The sequence below is a fragment of the Phocoena sinus genome, chromosome 9 (assembly GCF_008692025.1).
Source record: "Phocoena sinus isolate mPhoSin1 chromosome 9, mPhoSin1.pri, whole genome shotgun sequence".
In the NCBI taxonomy this organism is placed as follows: Eukaryota; Metazoa; Chordata; class Mammalia; order Artiodactyla; family Phocoenidae; genus Phocoena; species Phocoena sinus.
Genome location: NC_045771.1, coordinates 14929657 through 14942077, shown reverse-complemented (window position 1 = coordinate 14942077; position 12421 = coordinate 14929657). Strand labels below are relative to the sequence as shown.

The 12421-nt window shown below is 41.6% G+C and overlaps 1 protein-coding gene across 1 annotated transcript in view; it reads right to left on the bottom strand.

Annotated features, from left to right (window-relative positions):
- Positions 1 to 341: 341 nt before the first annotated feature.
- The window catches only part of KIAA1549 (KIAA1549 ortholog), a 90612-nt gene continuing 78532 nt past the window's right edge, over positions 342 to 12421 (bottom strand). The window contains exons 18-19 of the mRNA XM_032643814.1: positions 11710 to 11855; positions 342 to 2997 (exon numbers count right to left, since the gene is read on the bottom strand). Coding sequence (XP_032499705.1) covers positions 2746 to 2997; positions 11710 to 11855 — 398 coding nt within the window. The 3' untranslated portion in view covers positions 342 to 2745. The remainder of the gene's footprint in view (positions 2998 to 11709; positions 11856 to 12421) is intronic.

Sequence of the window (12421 nt, the reverse complement as noted above, 5' to 3'; positions counted from 1 at the left end):
CACCACAATCACACAGATAGTCTACATTCTCACAGTGCTTTGTGCTCCCTCCTCAAGGGACGTGTGCACATGTGACCATATCTGATTCTCTCAATGAGAATTTTCCTGGGAGGCGGGCAGGGGAGGCCTGTTCTCGTTTGGCTGATGGGGAAAATGAGGCTTAGAGAAGGGACCTGACACAGCTGGTTAGTGATTGTGTAGATTCTGAAAACGATCATTTCTCCAAACAATCGTCTCTAAAACTCTGACTCAAATTTATAACTCTTGTTATTACCACTAGAACTTTTCAAAGAGGAAAAAAGAACAGACGTAAAATTTAACTTTTCATTTTGTGGTGCTTCAATAAATGGAACTCCAGAGCCACACGTGACTGCCACAAGGACCTTTCGTTACGTAGATCCCGTTCACTGAGTGGTGCTCCCCATGACAGCTAGTCTGTTCTGAATCTCGTGATGGTCAAACTGAGTGCACACTGAGTATGCTTTATGGCTAAACACAAGAGTGCCGGGGATCCCACTGGCCTGCTCACACCCACCACACATCAGCCGTTGTTTATTCCACGTCATCTTTGGTCTTGACGTCGGTTTAAAAGTGTATCGGTTCTAAGAAGAAAAATACAGGTAGAATCTCCTTATGCTAGTTTGAAAGGCATCAAAACTGCTACTGCAGCCCCATTTAAAACAGAGGCCCGTTCCTGCCATGTACTAAGGAGGTAATCATGTTCGTACAATCTGCGTGTGAACACTGAGGACAAAGAGCAGAATGGGAGGAGAGGGGCCAGCATTTACCCCACCAGCTGGCACTCAATCTGAATTCACCGTAAGGTGTCCATGATAAAATGCTGCTTGGATCTCTGAAATTCTTAATTACACATTCAAGAAACCTGGTATTTTTGAATGACATGCAAGGAGAATCTCCACTCTGGGCAAGTCTGGTATTTAACCAAGACCAAGAGGTAAGAATCAAGCCCAGATCGGGGTCTTCTCTCCCCCGTTCTTTGGAGCCTGTGAGGGTCACCTAAAAAGGAGTTCCCATTCCTTTATTTAGCATCCTCAAGAGACTTGTCTTCCTGCACTCCCCCTTTTTCAGAGGTGCAAAGATGAAAAATGGCTACATTTTAATTTCCCAGAACCAACTTCCCCTGGATTGTGAGACTCTGGGTCTATACAACAGGCTTAATTAAGGAAGGGCTGAAACATGACTCTGAAAACCCAATGATTACACTTTAGGAACCTGTTTTAGCTGCTTCAGGGTTCTTAAAATTTGACACAGATACACAGATTTTGACCAGTCACAACCCCGTGTTCTGCCTGTGTATCTGTTATTTAATTAAAGATATCAGTTGATCTACTAAAAAAGGGTTCATGGAAATTTGTTATCTAAGTCTGTTTTTCTTCTTCATTTCACTCAGGTCCCAGAAAACAGAACAGCCCTTGTTACTCTATTCCTTACTCCACTTTGGGAAGGGGAGACATGTTTCCTTCAAGGGTCAATCTCAAGTGGGAGGACCCCTCTGTTGGGCCCAAAGACGGTTTTAACAGTCGCTAGACGGAGTCAGGGACAATAGAATCAGAAATCAGAAGGAACATTTTTTCTCCCTCGTGGTCTCAAAGCTCTTCTTTCCTTTCTTGACTCATTACGAAGAGGCTGAACAGAACTCAGTTTCATTTCCAGGTCTCGAACACAGGGAATGTGATTACCATGAATGCATCCATGGATAACCAACCATTCAGTGGTCCTAGGAATTTTGACAGATCATTTTTGCTTATGTAAGATTTCTCATTCAAACATAATTTGGGAGCAACTCAAAAGTGCAAGGATTCATTAGGACCTCCTGAAAGCCTCTTTCTTTAGGCCTGGCCTGGATGAAGACATGTACTCAAATGAGATGCAATGAGCAGTTGCATGTGTCCGATTCACAAACCACAAATACAATTAAGAATGTAAATCTAAACTCTGATATGTATTTTGAAAAACCAAATAAATATTAAGCTTTTTCCATTTTGGGAGGCTTTTTTTTTCCCCTTTCTAGAACAAAATGAAACCTTCCACATATCCTTCCACTGAGAAAGCCAAAGTTGCATTTCACAGACAACATGAAGGGCTCTTGGAGCTGTAGCACCAGAAGTAGAAGGAAAATGCAGTTGATGGCTTCGTTTGGAATCATCAGGCTCTACAATCTATCATTTGGTTTCTCACTAGTAGCTTCTTAAATTCCCAAACAGTCTTAGTATTCGTGTTGTTAATATTACTATTAAAATAAGTTCCTATGGAGGAAAAGAGGGAAATTAAGCTGTTAATGTCTTCAAATCTCTTTTCTCAGAAAACAAAGCAGCAGGTTCATTGTACAAACCAGTCTGAATCACATCTTCCCACGGAAATACTAGATTCCTTTAATCCCTACACCATCTACACATTTTCATCTTTCACCTTTAAAAAAGAGACTAACTTAGTCATTTCATTAGCTTAGAATCGTGGTTTGTCTTTCGTGAAGTGTTGCTGGCTTTTAGCCAAAAGTACATAACTTTCAACTGAACCCAGGTGGTCACAAAATTGCCAACGTATTAAAAGCATCATGAGCTGTCACGTGACTTATGGCATCTTTTACAATTGCAACTTGTTCCCTTACTTGGGCCCTCAGCCCAGGAGATGCTTGTCCTCTTCCAAACACCTGCTCAGTTGATTTCCTTTTAGTCTTGCTTCCACAGGAAGCGGATACTTGGCAAATCTGCAAGGTGAGGCCGATCAGCTGTGGAAGTTCTGCACGGTGGTCTGCTTCTGGGAGAGCCGGAGCAGCTCCTCGCGGATAGCTTTGATGAGAGAGGCTGAGGAGTGGCTGGGCTGGAGGTCTTCCGTGGAGCTGGCAGGGTAGGCCAGCCCGGCGCCCGGCAGCCCCCTGTGTGCGAGGTTCCCAGGAGGAGCCGAGGGCTCCCGACCTGAAGTCCTTGGCACCTGGAACAGCGGTGATGAATACTCCTGATGTCCGAGCACATGTGTCTGAAAAACATGGCAAACGTTACTGTACTTCCCACGTGAAAACAGAAGGGAAGATCAGATGCAAACTGGCATTGGACGTGCTCCGCCCATCTCCCACCCAACAACTCAGCCTCCCAGGACAGGGATGGAGAGAAGTAACTGCAGACAAATTGCTCGAGGGAGAGCAGTACAATAAAGAAGCCCATGAACTTAACAAGGGCCTAGGGACTTCCCTGGTGGTCCAGTGGGTAAGACTCCGTGCTCCCAATGCAGGGGGCCCTGGTTCAATCCCTGGCTGGGGAACAAGATCCCGCATGCATGCCGCAACTAAGAGTTCACATGCCACAACTAAGAAGTCCACATGCCACAACTAAGAGTCCACATGCCACAACTAAGACCTGGCCCAGCCTAAATAAATAAATAAATATTTTTTAAAAAAACAGAAAACAAGGGCCTATAAGCACTTGCTTAAAGACAGACAGAAAGAATGAATGTGCAGTCGGCCCCACTGGCTAATCCCTGCACTGCCGTGTGTGGAAGTGAATGGGCTGCTGGGGAACCAGGAAGGGCCCTAAAGAGCTGGACAGAGAGGGAGGCCAGAGCAGCCCACGGATGGGAAGGTCGGATGATGATGTCTGCTCAAAGGGATAAGCACATACTGGCAGACCGACCGACGGGAACAGCAACTGCCTTTGCTCAGAGTCCAGAGCCCAAGGAAGGTATGATGAGAACACAGACTGGGCCCACAGGACAGCAACGAGATCACAAAGTCATCTTCCACCCTGTCTGTCCGTGTGTCTGTGTATCAGTGCTCTGTAGAGCCTTTTCTTTAAAAAGCTATCTGCGCCAAAACATACAATAGTTTTGCTGATGTTGGCAAAATACAGATCGAGCATTTCTTTGAAAGAATTATACTTTTCAGTGATCTTTTTCCATATTTTTTCAGTGAAAAATCTCTTTACACACACACACACACACACACACACACACACACACACACACTACGTCTGTGTTTTCACTTGTGCGAAGAGCAACCTGATAGCCTGGTAAACATGACAGTCAAGCCCTAGAAAACCTTCTACATTTCACTTCTCCAAATCACGACCAAGAGGCCCTCTAAAAGTGCATGTCGGATTTGACGGGAAAACCCAGAACACCTCATGAAACTAAGCTGGGCACAGAAAAAGCAAACTGTCAGCAAATGTAAAGCAGAGACCTGAGACTATAAGGATAGCCATGTGTCCTTCAGGGGAACATTATATCCTAAAGTTAATTTCTTTCCACTGAGTAAAAGCATCCAGTCACCAAGGGAATTTAGTGTATCTGCTGGAAAAGCATGTAAGTGCAACGAAAGCTGAGGCAGAGTGATGAGGATAAAACAAAAAATACTATTTTGGTTTGTGTTGTCAAATTCATTAATTTAATCCCCTTCGGTATAAAATTCTTGAGAAAAATGAAAGCATTTGTAGAAATTACCGGTGCTCATATTGATTCCATTCCTATCAAGGAGTGACCACAGTGATAAGAAGCCTCCAAAAGATGACTTATGTATTGCGACGTCCCAAACAGTTGGCTTATGGCAAAGGCACCTACTCACGGTGGTTATAATGGAAATGACATTAACCAACAATAAAGCTCAAATGGAGAGCAAGGAGGTAGGTGAGATCATGAATATTTATATAGTGATCACACCAAAGATCAAGTCCAGATTTTATAGGTTCAAACACACTCCTTAAAGGTTAAAATTAGAGACAGAAAGTAGGATGGTGGTTGCCTGGAGTTGGGGGGAGCGGCGAATGGGGAGTTTGGGTTTAATGGGTATAGAGTTTCAGGTTTTCAGATGAAATGAGCTATGGAGATGGATGGTGGGATCGTCACATAATATTACGAACGTATTTAAAACCACTGAGGTGTACACTTAAGAAGGGTTCAAACGGTAAATTTTATGCTGTGTATTTTACCATAATTGAAAAAAATGGTAGGAAAAGTAACTGTTTCTTAGGCCTCTTGCAGATTTTTCATAATGAAAATTGCTTTTATTATTTTTAAGTTTTTTTTTTTTTTTTTTAAATGTTGGGGTTAGGAGTTTATTAATTTATTTAATTTTTATTTTTGCTGTGTTGGGTCTTCGTTTCTGTGCGAGGGCTTTCTCCAGTTATGGCAAGCGGGGGCCACTCTTCATCACGGTGCGCAGGCCTCTCACCATCGCGGCCTCTCTTGTTGCGGAGCACAGGCTCCAGACGCGCAGGCTCAGTAGTTGTGGCTCACGGGCCTAGTTGCTCCGTGGCATGTGGGATCTTCCCAGACCAGGGCTCGAACCCGTGTCCCCTGCATTAGCAGGCAGACTCTCAACCACTGCGCCACCCGGGAAGCCCCTATTTTTAAGTTTTTTTAATGGATCTTTATTGGAGTATAATTGCTTCACAATACTGTTAGTTTCTGTTGTACAACAAAGTGAATCAGCCATACACATACATATGTCCCCATATCCCCTCTCTCCTGAGCCTCCCTTCCATCCTTCCTATCTCATCCCTCTAGGTCATCGCAAAGCACCGAGCTGATCTCCCTGTGCTATGCTGCTGCTTCCCACTAGCTAACTATTTTACATTCCGTAGTGTATATATGTCAATGCCACTCTCACTTTGCCCCAGCTTTGCCCTCCCACCCTGTGTCCTCAAGTCCATTCTCTATGTCTACATCTTTATTCCTGCCCTGCAACTAGGTTCATCAGCATCATTTTTTTTTGATTCTATATATATGTGTTAACAGAGAGTATTTGTTTTTCTCTTTTTGACATACTTCACTCTGTATGACAGACTCAAGGTCCATCCACCTCACTACAAATAACTCAATTTCGTTTCTTTTTATGGTTGAGTAATATTCCATTGTATATATGTGCCACATCTTCTTTATCCATTCATCTGTCGATGGACACTTAGGTTGCTTCCATGTCCTGACTACTGTAAATAGAGCTGCAATGAACACTGTGGTACATGACTCTTTTTGAATTATGGTTTTCTCAGGGTATATGCCCAGTAGTGGGGTTGCTGGGTCATATGGTAGCTTTATTTTTAGTTTTTTAAGGAACCTCCATACTGTTCTCCATAGTGGTTGTATCAATTTACATTCCCAACAGTGCAGGAGGGTTCCCTTTTCACCACACCCTTACCAGCATTTATTGTTTGTAGATTTTTTGATGATGGCCATTCTGACTGGTGTGAGGTGACACTTCATTGTAGTTTTGATTTGCATTTCTCTAATGATTAGTGATGTTGAGCATCTTTTCACATACCTCTTGGCCATCTGTATGTCTTCCTTGGTGAAATGTCTATTTAGGTCTTCCACCCATTTTTTAAATTGGATTGTTTGTATTTTGATATTGAGCTCCATGAACTGTTTGTATATTTTGGAGATTAATCCTTGGTCTATTGTTTCATTTGCAAATATTTTCTCCCATTCTGAGGGTTGTCTTTTCGTCTTGTTTATGGTTTCCTTTGCTGTGCAAAAGCTTTTACATTTAATTAAGTCCCATTTGTTTATTTCTGTTTTTATTTCCATTTCTCTAAGAGGTGGGTCAAAAAAGATCTTGCTGTGGCTTATGTCAAAGAGTGTTTTTCCTATGTTTTCCTCTAAGAGTTTTATAGTGTCTGGTCTTACATTTAGGTCTTTAATCCATTTGGAGTTTATTTTTGTGTATGGTGTCAGGTGATGTTCTAATTTCATTCTTTTACATGTAGCTGTCCAGTTTTCCCAACACCACTTATTGAAGAGGCTGTACTTTCTCCACTGTTATGTTCTTGCCTCCCTTGTCGTAAATTAGGTGTCCATATGTGCGTGGGTTTAACTCTGGGCATTCTATCCTGTACTGTTGATCTATATTTCTGTTTTTGTGCGAGTACCACACTCTCTTGATTACTGTAGCTTTGTGGTATTGTTTGAAGTCAAGGAGCCTGATTTCTCCAACTCCATTTTTCTTTCTCAAGATTGCTTTGGCTATTCGGGGTCTTTTATGTTTCCATACGAATTGCAAAATTTTTTGTTCTAATTCTGTGAAGAATGTCATTGGTAGTTTGATAGGGATTAAACTGAATCTGTAGATTGGTTTGGGTAGTATAGTCATTTTCACAATATTGATTCTTCCAATGCAAGCACATGGTATATTTCTCCATCTGTTTATGTCATCTTTGATTTCTTTCATCAGTGTTTTATAGTTTTATGAGTACAAGTCTTTCGTCTCCTTAGGGAGGTTTATTCCTAAGTATTTTGTTGTTGTTGCGATGGTAAATGGGATTGTTTCCTTAATATCTCTTTCTGATTTTACATTGTTGATGTACAGGAATGCCAGAGATTTCTAGGCATTAATTTTGTATCCTGCAACTTTACCAAATTCACTGATTAGCTCTAGTAGTCTTCTGCTGGCATCTTTAGGATTCTCTATGTATAGTATCATGTCATCAGCAAACACTGACAGTTTTACTTCTTCTTTTCCAATTTGTATTCCTTTTATTTCTTTTTCTTCTCTGATGGCCGTGGCTAGGACTTCCAAAACTATGTTGAATAAAAGTGGTGAGAGTGGACATCCTTGTCTTGTTCCTGATCTTAGTGGAAACGCTTTCAGTTTTTCACCATTGAGAATGATGTTTGCTGTGGGTTTGTCATATATGGTCTTTATTATGTTGAGGTAGGTTCCCTCTATGCCCACTTTCTGGATAGTTTTTTTATCATAAATGAATTTTGAACTGAATTTTGTCAAAAGCTTTTTCTGCATCTATTGAGAGGATCATGCGGTTTTAATTCCTTACTTTGTTAATGTGGTGTATCACATTGATTGATCTGCATATACTGAAGAATCCTTGCATCCCTGGGTTAAATCCTACTTGATCATGGTGCATGAACCTTTTAATGTGTTGTTGCATTCTGCTTGCTAGTATTTTGTTCAGGATTTTTGCATCTATCTTCATCAGTGATACTGGTCTCTAATTTTTTTGTGTGATATCTTTTGCTGGTTTTGGTATCAGGGTGATTGTGGCTTCATAGAATGAATTTGGGAGTGTTTCTCCCTCTGCAATTTTTTGGAAGAGTTTGAGAAGGATCAGTGTTAGCTCTTCTCTAAATGTTTGATAGAATTTGCCTGTGAAGCCATCTGGTCCTGGACTTTTGTTTGTTGGAAGATTTTTAATTACGGCTTCAATTTCATTATTTGTGATAGGTTTGTTTATATTTTCTAATTCTTCCTGGTTCAGTCTTGGAAAATTGTACCTTTCCAAGACTTTGTCCATTTCTTCGTGGTTGTCCATTTTACTGGCATATAGTTGTTTGTAGTAGTCTCTTATAATCCTTTGTATTTCTAGAGTCAGTTGTGATTTCTCCTTTTTCATTTCTAAGTTTGATTTGCATCCTCTCCCTTTTTTTCTTGATAAGTATCTTCTCAAAGAACCAGCTTTTAGTTTTATTGATCTTAGCTGCTGTTTTCTTTGTTTCTATTTCATTTATTTCTGCTCTGATTTTTATGATTTCTTTCTTCTACTGACTTTGGGTTTTCTTTGTTCTTCCTCTGGTTGTTTTAAGTGTAGGGGTGGGTTGTTTGAGAGTTTTCTTTTCCTTGAGGTGAGACTGAATTGCTATAAACTTCCCTTTTAGAACTGCTTTTGCTACATCCCATAGGTTTTGGGTCATTGTGTTTTCATTGTCATTTGTTTCTATGTATTTTTTAATTTCTTCTTTGATTTCTTCAGTGATCTCTTGGTAACTTAGCAGAGCACTGTTTAGCCTCCATGTATTTGTGTTTTTTTACAGATTTTTCCCTGTAACTGATTTCCAATCTCATAGCATTATGGTCAGAAAAGATGCCTGATATGATTTCAATTTTCTTAAATTTTCTGAGGCTTGATTTGTGACCCAAGATGTGATCTATCCTGGAGAAGGTTCCGTGTGCACTTGAGAAGAAAGTGTATTCTGCCACTTTGGGGTGGAATGTTCTATAAATATCAATTAAATCTATCTGGTCTATTGTGTCATTTAAAGTTTGTGTTTCCTTATTTTCTGTTTGGATGATCTGTCCATTGGTGTTCAGTGGAATGTTAAAGTCCCCTACTATTATTGTGCTACTGTTGGTTTCTCCTTTCATGGTTGTTAGCATTTGCCTTATGTATTGAGGTGCTCCTATATTGGGTGCATAAACATTTATAATTGTTATATCTTCTTCTTGGATTGATCCTTTGACCATTATGTAGTGTCCTTCTCTGTCTTGTAATAGTCTTTATTGTAAACTCTATTTTATCAGATACGAGTATTGCTACTCTAGCTTTCTTTTGATTTCCACTTGCATGGAATATCTTTTTCCATCCCTTCACCTTCAGTCTGTATGTGTCCCTAGGTCTGAAGTGGATCTCTTGTAGACAGCATATATATAGGTCTTGTTTTTGTATCCATTCAGACCCATTTTATATGGGTATTGTTTTTGTATCTGTGTCTTTTGGTTGGGGCATTTAATCCATTTACTTTCAAGGTTATTATTATGTATATTCTTATTACCATTTTCTTAATTGTTTTGGGTTTGGTTTTGTAGGTCCTTTTCTCCTCTTGTGTTTCCCACCTAGAGAAGTTTCTTTAGCATCTGTTGTAAAGCTGGTTTGGTGGTGCTGAAGTCTCTTAGCTTTTGCTTGTCTGAAAAGCTTTTGATTTCTCCATCGAATCTGAATGAGATCCTTGCTGGGTAGAGTAATCTTGATTGTAGGTTTTTCTTTTTCATCACTTTAAGTATATCCTGCCACTCCCTTCTGGCCTGCATAGTTTCTGCTGAAAAATCAGCTGATAACCTTATGGGGGTTCCTTTGTATGTTACTTTTTGTTTTTCCCTTGCTGCTTTTAATATTTTTTCTTTGAATTTAATTTTTGTTACTTTGATTAATATGTGTCTTGGTGCGTTTTTCCTAGGGTTTATCCTGTATGGGACTCTGTGCTTCCTGGACTTGGGTGACTATTTCCTTCCCCATGTTAGGGAAGTTTCGACTATAATCTCTTCAAATATTTTCTTAGACCCTTTCTTTTTCTCTTCTTCTTCTGGGACCCCTATAATTCGAATGTTGGTGCGTTTAGTGTTGTCGCAGAGGTCTCTGAGAATGTCTTCTTTCCATTCTTTTTTTCTTATTCTGCTTCTCATCAGTTATTTCCACCATTTTGTCTTCCAGCTCACTTATCCATTCTCCTGCCTCAGTTATTGTTATTGATTCCTTCTAATGTATTTTTCGTTTCAGTTATTGTGTTGTTCATCTGTTTGTTCTTTAGTTCTTCTAGATCTTTGTTAGACACTTCTTCTATTTTCTCAATCCGTGCCTCCATTCTATTTCTGAGATTCTGGATCATCTTTACTATCATTACTGTGAATTCTTTTTCAGGTAGATTGCCTATTTCCTCTTCATTTATTTGGTCTCGTAGGTTTTTACCTTGGTCCTTCATCTGTGACATATTTTTTGGCTGTCTCATTTTTTTTTTTTTAATGAGTGGGATTGTGATCCTGTCTTACTGGTTGTTTGGCCTGAGGCTTCCAACACTGGGGTTTGTAGGCTATCGGGTAGAGCTGGGTCTTGGTGCTGAGATGAGGACCTCTGTGAGACCTCAGTCCGATGAATACTCCCTGGGGTCTGAGGTTATTTGTTATCCAGTGGTTCTGACATGGAGCTCCCACCGCAGGAGCTTCGGCCCGGTGTCTGGCTCATGAACCAAGATCCCGCAAGCCACGTGGGGTGGCAAAAAAAAAAAAAGAGAGAACAATAACAAAGTAAAAAATAAAATTAGACTAGGAAACTAACAGATATGTTAGAAAGAATATAAAAATAAAAATATAGATGAATCAACAACCGGAAGGTACAATGGAACCACAATAGTAAAAAAGAGGAGGAGGGAGAAGAGAAAGAGAAAAAAAAAAAAAAAAAGAAAGAAAGAAAAAAAAAGAAGAAACAGGGAAAAGGCCTTGGCTGTGGAGGGCGGGGCCTAAGCAAGAGCTAGGTTTGGGCAGTGGGCAGGGCCTATGCTGAGGACCCACAGGGCTGGAAAAGGCCCTGGGGGCTGTGGGGGGCAGGGCTTAGGCTCAAGAAACAGAAGGGGCCCAGGCGTGCCCCCCAACCCTGTTCTCAGAGGGCAGGGGACCTCATCTGGGAGCCCAGCAGGCTCCCCATGCCCGAGTGGGCGGGGCAATCGCCCTCCGCTCCTCTCCCGCACCTCCTGGAGGGCCCCTCCCACCTGCCCCTCCTGATCTCCCCAGCCTCAGGGGCACCAATTACCTGGCCTCCACTTCTCCTCCCCCCTCTGTCCCTCCACATCCTACCGGTTCACCTGGGGGTTCCTCCCATCTCCTTGGACGTCAGGGTCCCCACCAGCAGCCAGCAGGTGCCGTAGTTGTGAGGAGACGCTAACTTGGTGTCTTCCCACACCACCATGTTGACTCCACCCTCTTAAGTTATTTTTTAAAACTCACTACTTCAAGCCTGAAAGCTACCTCAAGAAAAATTATATACTTTCCCAAATTTCAATGCCAATACTCTTGCACTCTGGTCAGAGGGAATTTACCATCTACAAACTGCAAGAAAAAAACACACTCAAGGGGAAAAAAAGTGAGGGGAGTTAAAACTTTATGTAGGTTTTAAAAAGAGATCCCCCGAGCAGAAGCAGTAGCAGCTACACTAAGTGATCATGTCTGAATTCTCAATGACGATCCCAACACAAGGTACTCACAGCCTCTCTCCGGCCAGCTTCCTCCTCCCCGTACGAAGGCCAGCCTGGTCCCCCATACTGGCTGCCTCTGCCTGGGTGGATCTCCACTGGCTGAGCTCCAATTCTGCTGGCAATTCCCACCTGTGTCAGGTGCTGGATCTGGGAGCCTGGAGGAACACAGTGAGTGGCCCAGTGAACACTGGTAGGGGGGTGAGGCTGCCCAGTAAGACACTTCGGTTCTGACCACAGCACGCCCTGGGGATACGAGCATTGCTCAAACGTGGCACCAATTCTACCTCCAGAGAAGACATTTCCTAAGAAAAACAGACCATGAGTTTCCGGGTTTGCAGGGTTTTACTTCCTTTCAATACAGTGGCTAATAGTGATGTTCGTATTTTCCCAGCCAGACATCCAAGGACTGGGAATAAAGGGCATAACAGAGGGCCTTTCCGTTCATTTCTGTAGAGGCTACAAATAAGGATGACCTTATCTATTCAGAAAAAAGGAGTGAAAGATGTTGGTGCCATGAAGAAGCTGAAACCTGGTTCTTGCTTATGGCTTTCAGACTCACAAGGAGCTGAAAATACAATATGCTTTTGTTTCCTTAACAGGCAGAGTGTGAATTCAGAATGTTAAAGTACATTTTTGTTACACTCACATTGTTTTCATAACTTAGTCATATCATAATTAAAAATTTAACGCCACCCACCCAGCCTTCTCATTGAGGTATACT